We start from the raw sequence: 15,169 nt of genomic DNA, 5'->3' as shown, positions 1-15,169 counted from the left end.
AAACAACAGTGGCAAATATTGAATTGAACATTTTTAAACACTTTAATAAAACAAAGTAAATGAAAATCTGTTCGACTGATAAAGAACAAAAAAATTCAGAGAAGCTCAGATTTCTCCAGGGAATTCGTGTGAAAAGCTTTTTCCAAATCAAGATTTTAGGGCTTCTCATTTGGTGGATTTTTAATCTTTGTTCTATATGAGGGAGATTATATGTGGATTGTAATCAGATTATTTTCTGGTGAAGCTTCCATCCTGTGATGGATTGAATATGTTTTTCCATGCAGACCTACTCAGGGCTCTTCTGTGTGACCGTTAAACCTTAATAATGGCTCCCAGTCTACAACCCTGAAGTGGTCTGGGCCAGCAGAGGAAAGATGAGGATGGAGGTTCCTCGGAACACCTTTCCTCTCTCCGACAACACCTACCAGTTCATGTTCACAGGTAAAACAAACAGCAAAACCAGCACAAAAAGACAAATTACACATTTATAACATCCCTATCTACTTTAGATTGTGTAAATCAGTCTATCCTCATCACATACCGTACGTTTTGTAAAATCTTTATTTCAATCTGAAAAACTCACACAAAAAGAAAAGACAATTAGAAGAAATTTACTGATACAAGTGCTTGGTCTTTGGCGCTCAGACCTCGGCAGGAAACAGCGCTGAATTTTGATAGATATGCATTAACAGGAGTAAAGAACAGGGCTGTTTCCTCCCCAGGCCTGAAACTGGTGGTGGAGTGGAGATAGATGAAGTTGGTCAGTCTGTAGACTGCTGGTTAGAAAGAAAGTATGCTGAGATTTATAGGGAGATCCAGTGGACTGCGTGAGCTGATACTGGAGCTACAGGGACTCAGGGACCTGGAAGATGGAAGTCCAGCTTGGATAACACAGGTTGAGAGAACCTGTCCATGATGAGCAAGCATGAAGCAACTGTGGAGACGAAAAACTCCCCACTGGGAAGAAACCGCTGGCAGAACCAGGCTCAACACGGCGGTCTTCTGCCAGACCGGTTGAAATGAGATGGGAATGCAGTAAGAGTCCAGGAGGAATGAAACTCTCATGAAGTTTTAGCTACGATGGTAGAGGAGGGGCTGGAGGTGGGTTAAAAGGGGAACATCTGAATGAAGTCACACGGTGCACACAGAGTTTGCCCTGCAACCGAAGGGTCGTTGGCTCAGCTTTTGCTTTCACTGAGAAACTTCACCTGCATTTCTTATAAATTTTGTATGCAACCAAAGTGAGCTACAACTTGGCATATACATTTTTAAAAAAGGTTAATGTGACTGTGCACCTTTAAATGTTAAAGGCATTGGGGAAGCAATAAGCATGTGCTACAATTACTGTGCACCAACGATTCAGCTGTTAATTGAAACCGGCCAATTTCTCCTTTACTTGACTTGAAACCGATAATCAAACCTAATCCTAACCGTTATCCTATAGTTTGTGTCTTCTTCTGTCTAATAATTGGATTAAAATTTAAATTTTTTCCCTTCTCAACCTGTATATATATATATATATATATATATATATATATATATATATATATATATATATATATATATATATATATATATATATATAAAAACAACATTTTATTAATGTTCTGCTCTACTTAAGGTCTCAGTCAGTGTTCAATATTCACTGGGATGTCAGTTAATTTCCGTTTCCCATTGCCTGTTTGTTGTTTGTTTGCTTTTTCATTAAAATCCTAATCCTCAAAAATGTGACTTCTGAGTTTCTGTCTGTGTTTTGTTCCAGATCAAGGAATGCTGAGGAGAAAGCTGAAAAAGCCCATCACTGATGTAGATTAACTGCTGTTTTTTCACCCTTTGGGAAGCAGCTGGCTTTAGTTACAACGCTTTTCAGGCAGTGATGGCTGAGGAGTTGAAGAAAGAGCAGGAAACAACTGCTCACCTGGAGAGAATGAAGAAGAACCTACAGGCAACGATGAAAGACCTGCAGCGACACCTTGATGAGGCTGAAAACTTAGCCATGTAAGGCTACGTTACTCCAGATATGAACTTTCTAGAAGTCCAATGAGATTTCAGATATGCAGGTTATTGGTCTTCTTCTTCAGGTGCGAGAGCTTGAATGAACTAGAAGCAAAAAACACATCGGTCTGAATCTATTTAGCATGTTTGCAAGCTTGAGAGCAGGATCAGGGAGCTCACATATCAAGTATGAGGAAACCTCCTATTGGTGGAGCCGAGGCCTCGCACATCATTTGCAATGTCAATCTAAATGCAGTTTAATTCTCTTTCACTGCTGTAAAGTAAAAAATAAAGCACATTATTGCAGGGTTTATGGGTTCTATCCTATATTTATTAACGTATGAATAGGTGGAAATAAATGATCCCCGTTTATTTTTACAAATGGGTGTTTTAAAAAAAACATTTTTTTCATCTTACTAAAATGTTTGATACATAATAAAAATTAGTTCTATCATAATTTATTCATTTTATTGACAATATCTTAATAGGAGAAACAAATTTCAGCAAAAGTAGGAAAATCTAATGGATGTGAATATTGATCTATACAGCAAAATATCCATTTGCATGAGTCCATATTTTCCTCTCAAGTCCAAGAATAAATGTGATGTCTGGACACAGAGCGCGGCTGAGTTTGCTTTTCTAATCCAGTTTCTAAAGGAGGAAACACAACAGGAGTGCAGCCAGAGAAGATATGAATAAATCAATACAGGATGTTCACAGATCACAGACTGTGCAGCCTGACATCAGATGAACACCGACTGCTTCTTTGCTTTCTAATCAGAATATTAATCTGAGTTTGAATCCTGTCTGACTGGTGAAAGATGATACATTTACACCCGTCTGAGAATAAAACCAAACAAACCTGCTATCCTTGGTAGCAGTTTCTATTGTGTTTAACTAGATAGGATATAAGGGATCTACTCAAAGCAGTCCTTATAGCGTCTTGCTACTGTTTAAGTTTTATTGTTTAATTTCCAAACATTTTGTTTTTAGTAGACATAAGAAACCTGTTTCTGCCTGACAAGTGGAAAAAAACTGTAAGAAAGTCCTGATAATAGATCATATTTTGGAAAACTGGGATAGTTCCATTGAAAAGACAACTAACTTTATCCATCAGGCTACATAAGGAGACATCTTTATGGGAATACACACAGTGACACAAATTAATAATTTATATTATGTATTAAGTGTATGTAATACAAAGCTAGATGAAAAGCTACTGGACACATCTGTATACTCAGATTATACCAGCTAGCTTTCTTTTTCTTTCATTTCCTCTCCTATTCATGCCCCCAAATCACCCTGGTTTATAGATATTGAACCCAAGTTTAAGGTTTTTATTGGGATGGGCCTGCTTAACCCTTTATAGGGCACTCAAATACTTTGAAAAGCCAAATTTCAAGCCAATAGTGTTAATGGAATCCAGGACAAGACCTTATTACCTTTGTAACATTCAGAAAATATGGATATTTTGATGGCAAAAATTAATGTAAATGTAATAACAAGAAATGCCAACTTGCCCGAATATATTAAGAAAAATAAAAGTGCTTCTATGAGAAATTCATGAAAAACACTCTGAGATGGAAAGAAACATGTTTTTTGTTACAATCTAACCTTAGGCATTAATGCTGATACTGGCAATTACATGTTTTAGTTTATAAACCTATATATAATTGTAAAACTAGGCTTATTAACTTTTTTAATTTACTTTTTTCATATGTTTTTTTCAACTTAATTGACAGTATTTTATCATTCAAGGGCTCATCAAATTGGTCAAATGCCAAAATAAGTTGTACAGCCATGTAGCAGTATCTTTGCTGAATGGCTAGATATAGATCTTGTGCTTCTAGACCTCACTGAGGGACTGGGGGGGGGCTGGAAGAAACCGTTTCTTCCAGCCAGAAAACACCTTGAAAAATCCAGAAGACATTTCCAACCCTGGAACATACTGATATAGTGTGGAGATTAAACTCATGCAACCAAAGGGAAGTGCAGCAATTAAAGGCTGAATTAAAACAGGGTTTTTACAGCAGGTGGGAGGTGGATTCCTTAAAGGAAGGAGCTACATCAGCTAATCCGGTCCAAACCCTGACTGATGATGGCTGATTCTTAATTTACTGTTTGTTTCTTACTTTATATCTATTGTACAGGACTGTCTCAGAAAATTAGAATATTGTGATAAAGTTCTTTATTTTCTGTAATGCAATTAAAAATCATGAAATGTCAACCATTCTGGATTCATTACAAATAAACTGAAATATCGCAAGCCTTTTATTGTTTTAATATAGTTGTTTATGGCGTACAGCTGAAGAAACCCGAATATCCTATCTCAAAATATTAGAATACTGTGAAAAAGTATACTAGTAGGCTATTCAACTAATCACTTGAATCGTCTAATTAACTTGAAACACCTGTAAGGGTTTCCTGAGCCTTGAAAAACACTCAGCTTTGTTCAGTAAACTAAATCACAAGTATGGGGAAGACTGCTGATCTGACTGCTGTCCAGAAGACCATCACTGACACCGTCCATCAGGAGGGTAAGACACAAATACATTTCTCAAAGAGCAGGCTGTTCAAAGAGTGCAGTTTCAAAGCACATTCACAAAAAGTGTGTTGGAAGGGGGAAATGTGGCAGGAAACGCTGCACAACCAAGAGAGGTGACCGCAGCCTTAACAGCATTGTAAAGAAGAGCCGCTTCCAGAATGTGGGGGAGCTTCAAAGACAGTGGACTAAAGCTGGAGTCCAGGTATCAAAAGCCACTGTTCACAGACGTGTCCGGGAAATGGGCTACAATAGCCGTATTCCCATGGTCAAGCCACTTCTGAACTCAAGACAACGGAAGAAGCGTCTGACTTGGGCTATGGAAAAGAAGCACTGGACAGTTGCAGGGTGGTCCAAAGTCCTCTTTTCAGACGAAAGCAAGTTTTGTATGTCATTTGGTAGTCAAGGCGCCAGAGTCTGGAGAAAGGCTGGAGAGGCGCAAAATCCAAGTTGCTTGAAATCCAGTGTGAAGTTCCCACAGTCAGCGATGGTTTGGGGAGCCATGTCAGCTGCTGGTGTTGGTCCACTGTGTTTCATCAAGTCCAGAGTAAATGCAGCTGTGTACCAAGAGATTTTAGAGCACTACATGCTTCCATCTGCTGAAAAGCTCTATGGAGATGATGATTTCATTTTCCAGCATGATCTGGCACCTGCCCACAGTGCCAAAACCACCAGTAACTGGTGTACTGACCATGGCATTACTGTCCTTGATTGGCCTGCCAATTCCCCTGACCTGAACCCCATAATGAATTTGTGGGGTATTGTGAAGAAGAAGCTGAAAGACACCAGACCCAACAATGCAAATGAGCTAAAGGCCGCGATTGAAGCATCCTGGGCATCCATAACACCTCAGCAATGCCACAGGCTGATTGCCTCCATGCCACGCCGCATTGATGCAGTAATCTGTGCAAAGGATTCCCAACCAAGTACTGAGTGCATTAATGGACATTTTCAAATGTTTGATTTTGTTTTGCTGTTATAATTTTTTTTTTTTTACTTGGTCTGAGGAAATATTCTAATATTTTGAGATAGGATTTTTGAGTTTTCTTCAGCTGTACGCCATAATCAGCTACATTAAAACAATAAAAGGCTTGCGATATTTCAGTTGATTTGTAATGAATCCAGAATGTATGACATTTTATGATTTTTAATTGCATTACAGAAAATAAAGAACTTTATCACAATATTCTAATTTTCTGAGACAGTCCTGTATATCTCTCCTAATTCTCATCAGAATTTTTTATCTTCTCCAAATAATTTCCACATCTTCTCACCTCTTCCACACATTTCCTGACTGAAATCTGTGCTTGACAAAATTATTGACTTTGTAAACCTAAACCTACATCTTTCTTGGAATTTTTTTTTTTTTTTTTTTAAGGCAACTCATGTTTGTTCCTCATAATGCTCCCAATAAAATCAAAAACATTTTCTACGGTCCCTGCTCGTACCGGCATGGAACTTACCTGCAAACCTTTTCAGTGGAGTATTTGGGTTTGTTTTTATAAAGAAAAGCTTTCTGATGTGCATTTGTTAGAAATGTATCTTTTATAATGACCACTTTTTAAAAACTATGGATTAATTTTCCTGTAAAGACTTTTTGAACCTAAACATGTTTTTGGTTTCATAAAAATTCAGAAAATGCTCCATTGACAATGAAGAACTTCACAAACATAAGCTTGTAAATTTCTATACACAGATTGGCCAGGATATAATAAATCTAATTGCTTAATTCCAAAAATGTCAGTGTTCTGATTCAAAAGGTTTTCAAAATTGTCTGACATCCTTTTAGGCTTTCCATTATTAAATAAATTAGTCTAATTTTATTCAACAGTTGACTGCATATTTCAACCTTTGTTTTAGATTGAAGCCGAATCACAAGAGAATCCGGCTTTAAAGTCTTCCAGGGTTAAATTTGTGGCGTTTTTTTTTTAAGCAACATCCAATAAACAATCTTACTGATTGAATACAATCATTCTATATTGCATTAAACTTTTTTTTATTATTCAAACTTATTGTACAACAGCTTTTATATAAAGATTGTTCTTTACATAGCAATGAAAGAATGTTGATATTGCAAATAAAGAAGCAATAATAACTGAATAATACATTCAAATAAATAAGCTTTTTTGCATTTTGAATGGTTCCAATGCAGCTACAGAAAAGCAAAACTGAAATACAAAAACTATTTTTGCAGAAGGCTTCAACATTGCAGAGATCCCTGGCTTTCAGTTTTAAAAGAAAAATGTAGTTAAAGTATGAGGGGAGACGCTGCGAAAGTAGACATAATTCTACATCCTTATGTTAGGAATGTCAAGATCCGATATCAGATTAGTCCAATATCAGCCAATTAAACTTCAAATACATCGGCCTGCATCTAAAGTCTCCAATATTAGCACAGCCACACCCATGCTGTGCTTCTGTCTGGTTTCTGTAAACGATTAGGAATAAATGGGTCAATTATTCTTGTTATTGAACCTGGTCACCATTTTACTAATAACACATGTAAAGCATTTTCCAAATTACGCGCCACTAAAGGAGCAATAAAAGTATGTGATTCATGCTGATATCCTATTAGATAAATATGGGAGCGGTAAATACTCAAAAGTATCAGGTTGGTGTCGGATCAGAGATGAAAAAGTTCCGCTGGTTGACATAAAACTTTCTAGATTATTCATGTATCAAAACCTAGTTTAACACACCTCAGTTCAGCTATAAAACTCTAAACACTTTGAAAAAGGTTCATTAGTATCAGAATCTCAATCAAAGCAAAGTCCAATTTCCTTATTTTCATCAGTCATGGTGATTGGATCTTTATCAACATTTGGACAAATAGCAAAAAAAACCTAGAAGTGATACAAAGATGTGGTTTAAAAGCTTTGGCAGCCAAATAAATGTATGTTTCTTCAAATCAGCCGAATCATTATTTAATACATTTTATTAAAACATGAAGAATCATTTTAAAGCTTGCAGATTTTTTTCAAAATTCAAAAGTTTCAAGAAGTCCCAGGTTTGAAAGCTATTCTGGTATTCTGAATTTAAAAGAGATTAAAATTCAGAATACCATCTTAAACAACTGCACACAAAGGGAAAGAAGAAATGCAATATGTTTTCTGACCGCTAGGTGGATCCAAAATCAACCATCTGGATGGAAACAGGAAGATTTTTTTCCAAACTGCTCATCCATTACCTTTAATAATAATTTATTTGGTTTCCTTCATCAGCTACAATCAGGATTTGATCAATAGAGGAATTATTTTCTTCGGGCAATTATACAAAAAATAAATAAATATTTGGGTTTAAATGGGCATAAATGGCTGATAGGAAACCTTGTAAAAAGATCAAAAAGCAGCACATTAGTGAAAAGAAATAGTCTTTATACATTTATGGATGTATATAAAGTAAAAATGATAAGACAGCAGCAGTTAAACCCCTGAAGACAAACTTTCAAGTCCATGGTGGGCTTTAATGGGCTGCACCATCAATTGCCCTTCTTAAACTTCCTCATGTGAGCCGCTATGGAGCTGATGATCTCCACACTCCGTTTATTCTGTCCAAAATAATCAACAAACTCTCCGTCGGGTCCAACGAGGTACATGATGATGGTGTGATCAACCTAGAAACAACATCAGGGTTAGTTCTGCTCCACGGAGACAAAATGTTTAAATAAAAGTGGAACAGCTGAGACTCACGATGTAATCGTTGTCTTCATCCTTGGGCCCCTGACTGTAGTACACCCTGTAGGCCCTGGAGACCTCGTCCACCTGGGCCGTCGTCCCCGTCAGACCAATCAGCTTTGGAGAAAACTCTGATAGAGAGATCAGACTGTGAGACATCAACAGAACCACAGAGAGGGGAAAAAATGATCTGGACCGATGGAACCAGCACCGCATGTAGGACTGAAACTAACGATTATTTTGCAAATTGATTAATCTGTTGATTATTTCTTTCAATTAATTGATTAATAATCAGAAAGCCAAAGGTTCCTTAAAGAGTTTTTTTTTTTATTTTATTTTTTTTTACGAAATTAAACCAGGTGAAACTAAAACTTTTCCACTTTAGAGTTCTGGATAGAAAACATTTACAGAAAATGTTTTTTATCTTAAATGCAAAATGTTTAAATACTTTATTACAAATTTGACATAATTAGTGCTCCAAGCGGGTTGCTCTGTCAGTTTAAGATGTGTTTTACCATCTGTATACTCCATTTAATGTTTAATTGATTACTAAAATAGTTGACGATTATTTCAATAATCGATCACAATTAATCTGATTGTTCCAGCCATAACTGCATGTGCTACATAGATCTATAAAGAGCTAGAAATAGGATAATTTGTAAATCAGTTCATCTGTTGACTACCTTTTCAGTTAATTCATTTATAAGCAGATGGTAAAATGTGCTAAAAGGAGATTTGGACAGAATTTGAACCAAAACTGCTTCTTTAAGAATTCTGGATGGAGCAAATTACCCATATAGAGGGCATGTTTCAAAATGTCTATACTTCATTTATCCATTATAGATTAATGGTTCGGGTCCTAACTTAATAAACATCCCGTATTTTAAAGAAACTTTATAAAGAAGGACTGTTCTGTTTTAGGAACTCTTCTAGATGATTTCACAAAGAAGAATTCCTTATAAAATTAAAAATATTTTGGACAACAGTCAAAAAACAGGATAAACTCCAAGTATAAGTTCAGGATTTCTTCCAAATTTTCAGACTAAACCAAGGAGTCTGTCCTGTTAGACTCTAACAGGACAGACTCCTTGGTTTAGTCTGAAAATTTCTAACAGTTAGAGGGTTCGCAGTGTTGATCCGATACCTTTCACATATGCAGCCATGGCCTCTGGAGTGTCTCTATCTGGATCTATTGTGATCAATATGGGCGTCAAGTTTGGAAGAGCCTTGATTTTATCTGCAGAAAACCAAACACAAACAGGCTGTTTGTTAAAACGTGATTATCTCTAATTTTTCTGTATTTGAAGACGGATTTCATTACCTATTTCATCCACAACTTCAATCATCTTCTCTATCTCGTCTGGGCAGATGTCGGGGCAGTGAGTGAAGCCGAAATAGATGAGGATCCATTGGCCGAGGAAGTCTTCGCTCTTGGTGGGCTTGTTGTTGTGATCGACCAGCGAGAACGGCCCGCCCAGCGCCGGCCGCCCGATAGATTTGTTCCGCTCTTTCTCAATCACTGAAAAAAATAAAACAGATTTTTAGTCCCGGACATCATGAAAATGTCTGGTTCTTCTTCCAAAAGTTTTTAAGCATCACTTTGATGAAGGAAGTTACTCACATTCCTCTTTTTCTTTCTTGAAATATTTCATCCCTCCCAGCAGAGCACCTCCAAGGGCGAAAGTGACCGCTAATGATTTCCACGTCACAGGCTTTAAAAGACAAAGAACAGGAGCTGATATGAAACAGATCCGTACACCTCAGCAGGACGGGTTCAGATAGGTGGGTTCATAAGTTTGGAGTTTAAATGTACAAACCTGTAAACCCATCATTTGGTTTAATTCAGCATTTAGGAGTGATTAAGAAGCTCTTGGTCTAAATTTAGCTTTCAAGCACTGAGGAAATGCTTAGAAGAAATCAATGCCTGGATGTGCCATAATTTTCTTCAACTGAATAAAAACCAAACTGCAGTAATAATCTTTGGACCAATAGAGGAGAGATCTAAAGTTAGCACACAGCTTCAGTCGCTTCAGCTAGTAACCACTGATCAGGCCCGAAGTCTAGGTGTAGTGCTGGATTCAGACTTGAACCTCCAAAAGCATTTAAAGACAATTACAAGGTGGGCTTTCTATCACCTGAAGAACATTTCCAGGATTAAAGGACTAATGTCTCAGCATGATCTGGAAAAACTAATCCATGCGTTTATTTTTAGTCGAATTGATTACTGCAACGGTGTTTTCACAGGTCTGCCTAAAAAGTGGATCAGACAGCTGCAGCTGATCCAGAACGCTGCTGCCCGTGTCCTCACTAAGACTAAGAAAGTAGAGCACATCACCCCAGTTCTAAAGTCCTTCCACTGGCTCCCTGTATCTCAGAGAATAGACTTTAAAATCCTTCTGTTCTGACAACATGACAGTTTTTTTGTCAGTGCATCAACCTCCCAGACCACTCAGGTCTTCTAGTTCCAGCCGACTCTGTTCACCCATAACTAGAACCAAACCTGGAGAAGCAGCATTTAGTTCCTTTGCTCCACTGATCTGGAACAAACTCCCAGAAGACTGGAAAAGTGCTGAAAGTCTGAGTTCTTTTAAGCCAAAATGAAAAACCTATTTAGAGCTGCTTTTGACTCCTGAAGGTAAACTGTTTACTCAGTGTTATTAGTTTAATTTTAAAGTTTTCTCTCCCCTTGTAGGGGACGCTGCACATATGGCTGTTAACAGCTGCTCCCTCTAGTTTTTCCCTGATCAACCAAGCAACTATTTCAATGAGGGAATAAATAAAAACATCCTTCTCCAAATGTTTGTAACAAAAACACTGTTCCAGCTCTCAGTTATTCTACCGTATAAATCACTCTAATTTTCTCCATCAGTCACTCAGTGGAGCTAGAGTCCTCTCAATGAACTACTTTTTTCATGTTTTTTATCTTTACTTGCAGTTTTTTACTGTCGAGTGTAAAGCGGCTAGTTGGTCAACGGAGGTACTGCATGGGGGGGGTCGCAAAAGTTTTGTTTGATTAGCCTTTTTTTTTTTTTTTTATATTCCCCCCTGCAATTTTTTTCCACTAATTGAAATGTCTTTAAATCCACATTAACGTTAATTCAACACACTGTAGTAAACAGATCAATGGAGACAGAAGATGTCTTTCAGTCATCAATGCACACATTCAGCGACACACAGGAGCTCTTTCAAGCTGGACACCGTTTCATTCACAACACCTGTCCCATCAACCAGGAATCAGAATCAGAAATACTTTAATAATCCCAGGGAGAAATTACTTTCGTTACATTACTCCATATGTAATAGAGTGACTATAGGACCAGATTGATAGAACACAATTTCATACAATATATATAATTAGGGGGTCCCTGCTCCTTCTTACCATCAGTTTGGGGGTCCTTGGTCTTGAAGAGCCCTGGTGTAAAGCACTCTGAATTGTCTTTGTACTGCACTGTGCTAAATAAATAGTTTTTAAATCCCTAACCCAGGTTTATGTGTTAACAAGAATTGTTTTATTCTTTATAATTTAAGTTAGTTTATGAGATAACATCCAAATGATTAAAAAGAATGGTTTCACTAGAAGAAAAGGTAGATTCTAGAGAGGCGAGTTCCAGGGGCCCGCCATATGTGGCTCCAGAGTCCTGCATTTTTCTTTTGCTGCTCCTCCAGCTATGACAAAAAATGTGTAGCTTCAGCAGTTCTATTATAACATTTCTGTCAGGGTTTAACAGAATAATAAAGGAGTTAAAATGTATGCTTTTCTTCCTACATTAAGAAACTAAAATTATGTGTTTTAATCTACTTATTTGGGTTTATGGATCTAGACAAAGCATTTAGAATGAGCACAGAATATTTAATCATAAAAGACAGCTAGCCTTTGGCTTCATTAGACACCAAATTTTAATCTTAGATTTATTTTGTCATTTTGTATACACAAGTGTAAAAAAAAAGATATTTTGTTTAGAACAGTTCTCTTGACAAGTTAATTTTTTTAAAGTGCAGCCTTGATCTAATCTAATCTATTCTAAGCTGGAAACAAACTCTGAAGTCCTGATTAAAGGCTGTGGACCAGATACGTCTGATGAATTTTGAAACGTTCAAAAAGTTCTCCAATTAAGCATTAGTTTAGGTATTTTGCAATCAGATAACATTTGGAAAATTTTACCTCACATTTGAGATGAACTATAAAGCTTTTATAAGATGTGATCGCTTTCTTTCCACCTACCCCTGATTTCTTAGTCTTCTCGCCTGATGATGATGAGGGTGGAGGCATTGAGGAAAATGATCTCGATCCATGAAACTTGAGCCATTGTGTTCTTCTGTAGGTTTGCCACCGACTGACACTCACCTGCAAGAGACCACAGAGCAAAATATGACAGTAATTAGATTCATTAAGCAAAAGAAAGCAAATTTCACTAGTATAATTAAAATTAATGTGATAAGTTATATCACCGAATACCGTAGTAAGGCCCAAAGATAAATATAAAATTAAAAAATATATACATTTTTTATTCCAATTTAAGGAAATGTGACATAGGCGTTAATTTGCCTGATTTTCCCAATCGAGTTTGGTTTCCCAAAGAGAGCGGTAGTTCCTAGCTTTGACCTACCAGGTGGACGAGATCTGCTCGCGATGAAAGCGTCCGGTTGGATCCAGTTTCCCTTTGAATGAAGCTGTGAGCCAGCCTGATGGCTCGGTTCGGTACGGCTTTACTCCGAACCAGCCAGCAGCGCTGAAACAGGACGCTCATGTTGGCTTTAACCTCTGCAGACCCGCTGTTGCTAAACACACGGAAGTTACATAGAAAGAGAAAAGCTGGAGAGAAAAAAAAACTGCTGTTCTCGTGTCAGTTTGCCAAGGTCGGTCGACTTAAGATTAGCATTACAGCATGTAAATGAACTGATCTGAAATCAGCCGTTTCAGACGCTTCTTCTTCTACTGTTTATTTCAAGCCTGGAGGCTCTCTGCTGCCATCAAGGGTAGAAAGTTAGGATTGCAGACTAAAAAAAGAGGCAGAAAATAGTTTAAAGCATTTATTTTTATAAAATCCAGACTCTATTTTCAAGAGACAAAGTTTATTTTATTATAATTTAATAATGAACAAACAAATGAAATTATTGTTTTTAATGCCTTTTTATTAAGCAGGTCCACAAAAAACAGCATTTCTTTGGTAAAGGATCGGGCTTTCCAACAGACAACAAAAAAGTTTATAAAAAGCAGACAACCTCAAATATAGCTCCTTTAAATTGCAGTTTTACAGTGTGAAGGCCAGTCTGATCTCAGCTCCTTATTGAAGTGGTAGTAAAGCCAAGCCACAATCGGGAAAACTGTGATGCCAACAGCTGTGGAGACTCGCAGCATCCCAACAGGGCCTCTGATAAAGGACAGTAAAGAAGGAAAACAAACAAGCTTTAATCTACTGAAAAAGATGAAAGTTGATTTGTCATGAGAGTAAATTACCTTCCAGAGTGGCGACACAAAAGGAGCCAAACAGCCGTTAGCGTTAGACCAGAAAATTCTCTAAAGAGATGGAAAAGGTTATTATTGATAGATAATTTCTCACAACTGCTATGGGTGTTCCTGCTCACCAATAGCCTATGCAAACATATATATTTATCCCATTATTATAAACATCACTTTACTAAATAGCCAAATGGAATAAAGTTTTTACACTCTATAAAAAATAGATTTTTTTTTAAAATCCACACTTGATTTTTAGGCATGTAAAAATATTTTTTTATTTATGTTTATTTGTTTTTAAAGAAAATGGCACTTATAATTGAAGGACAGTGCTAACTCCTGTGTGATCATCTGTTCGGGTAGCAGCATCAGAACTGGGGACTTGGAGCTCAACGAGGCTTGTTCTCTCCAGGGAGTTTTCTTTAGGAGTTTCTTTATAAAATTAAGATAATTAAGGACAGAGGCAAGTGATTGTTGTACAACAACAGTGTCTTTAGTTAGAAGCTTCATCAGATCCACCGCAATAAAAGATGCTCAAAGAGCCTTAGTGCCTACAGGCACTCAACTCTAGTACAAACAGTTACAACTAAATATAATTTCCATTCGCGATCAGCAAAGTATTTATGGATTGAATTTTAATTCAATTACATACTACTTTGATCTGGTCAGATGAGTTCCCTGGCAAATCAATTACAGAAACACCAAGGAGATTGAACCAGGGTTTGGAACCTTTAGCAGTGTGGGCAGGTATCAAGTCATGTTACACTAAATAATTACCAAGTGTGGAAATTAATACTCGCCGTCTTCGCTCTTATTCCAGACTCTGCAAGCTTTTATAAACAAACTGGATGTTACTTTAATCTGAAAATTGAACTTTGGACTACTGAGCAATAGTCCAAAGATTTATGACCTGCAAACACTATCCATAAACCCAAGAAATTTATTTGTTTACTTAAGTTGGTGAAAAAAAACAACAGTTGTGACTCCCTTTACTTTACAGAAAACCTAACAAGCATAAGTTCATATAGGACCACCAGGAATGATAACAATAAATCCCTCCTCAAAGATCTGATTAGTAACAAAATAGATGTCAGATACCACTTAAAAAAAACGTTCTGCAAAAATGATGCATGGAGGACAGGAAAGAATGACATGATTAAATTTTGCAATTGCTGCTCTTGTTGATTAGCAGCAGATCTTGATGGCAGGTAAGACACGTTAACCTGACTCCGCCAGATGGATTTGCTGCATTTGCTCCGCATATCCATCTGGAAACCTTCCGTTGAAATAATTTTGGGATGGGGCAAAAATACTGGTTAGCTGATTGGCCTATGTCGGTGATAGACGGGCCAAATAAACCAATCAGATCAACGAAGCATATGACGTACTAACAGAGCGACGACGAAGAGGAGCCAATTGATAGATCAAACTCTTGCTGAAACCAGTCGGGAGAAGAGCAAAAACATCTTTTCCTCTGAGAAAAGCCTCCAGAGCAGTGTT

The 15,169-nt window shown here is 37.2% G+C and overlaps 2 protein-coding genes across 2 annotated transcripts in view; both read right to left on the bottom strand.

Annotated features, from left to right (window-relative positions):
* Positions 1-7,245: 7,245 nt before the first annotated feature.
* Positions 7,246-13,057, bottom strand: LOC107091756 (protein SCO1 homolog, mitochondrial). Its single transcript, XM_015385895.1, has 7 exons — positions 12,819-13,057; positions 12,434-12,556; positions 9,833-9,923; positions 9,533-9,730; positions 9,356-9,448; positions 8,227-8,342; positions 7,246-8,150 (listed from the first exon to the last, which is right to left on the bottom strand). Exons 1-7 carry the CDS (start codon positions 12,957-12,959, stop codon positions 8,016-8,018), a joined length of 897 nt encoding a protein of 298 aa, XP_015241381.1. The 5' UTR covers positions 12,960-13,057; the 3' UTR covers positions 7,246-8,015.
* A 264-nt stretch (positions 13,058-13,321) lies between these two features.
* The window catches only part of tmem220 (transmembrane protein 220), a 3,767-nt gene continuing 1,919 nt past the window's right edge, over positions 13,322-15,169 (bottom strand). The window contains exons 5-6 of the mRNA XM_015385908.1: positions 13,670-13,729; positions 13,322-13,583 (exon numbers count right to left, since the gene is read on the bottom strand). Coding sequence (XP_015241394.1) covers positions 13,451-13,583; positions 13,670-13,729 — 193 coding nt within the window. The 3' untranslated portion in view covers positions 13,322-13,450. The remainder of the gene's footprint in view (positions 13,584-13,669; positions 13,730-15,169) is intronic.

This window comes from Cyprinodon variegatus, unplaced genomic scaffold (genome assembly GCF_000732505.1).
Source record: "Cyprinodon variegatus isolate N-32 unplaced genomic scaffold, C_variegatus-1.0 Scaffold351, whole genome shotgun sequence".
Classification (NCBI taxonomy): Eukaryota; Metazoa; Chordata; class Actinopteri; order Cyprinodontiformes; family Cyprinodontidae; genus Cyprinodon; species Cyprinodon variegatus.
This window is presented reverse-complemented; position numbering and strand designations above follow the sequence as displayed.

Bases quoted from the DNA above. Each gene is read 5' to 3' on its own strand.
- LOC107091756 (XM_015385895.1), bottom strand. From the start codon at position 12,959: ATGAGCGTCCTGTTTCAGCGCTGCTGGCTGGTTCGGAGTAAAGCCGTA. The intron at 9,449-9,532 runs GTAATGAAATCC...GGTTTTCTGCAG, and splicing joins TGAAGTTGTGGATGAAATAG to ATAAAATCAAGGCTCTTCCA. The intron at 8,343-9,355 runs GTATCGGATCAA...TCTCTCTATCAG, and splicing joins CATGGCTGCATATGTGAAAG to AGTTTTCTCCAAAGCTGATT.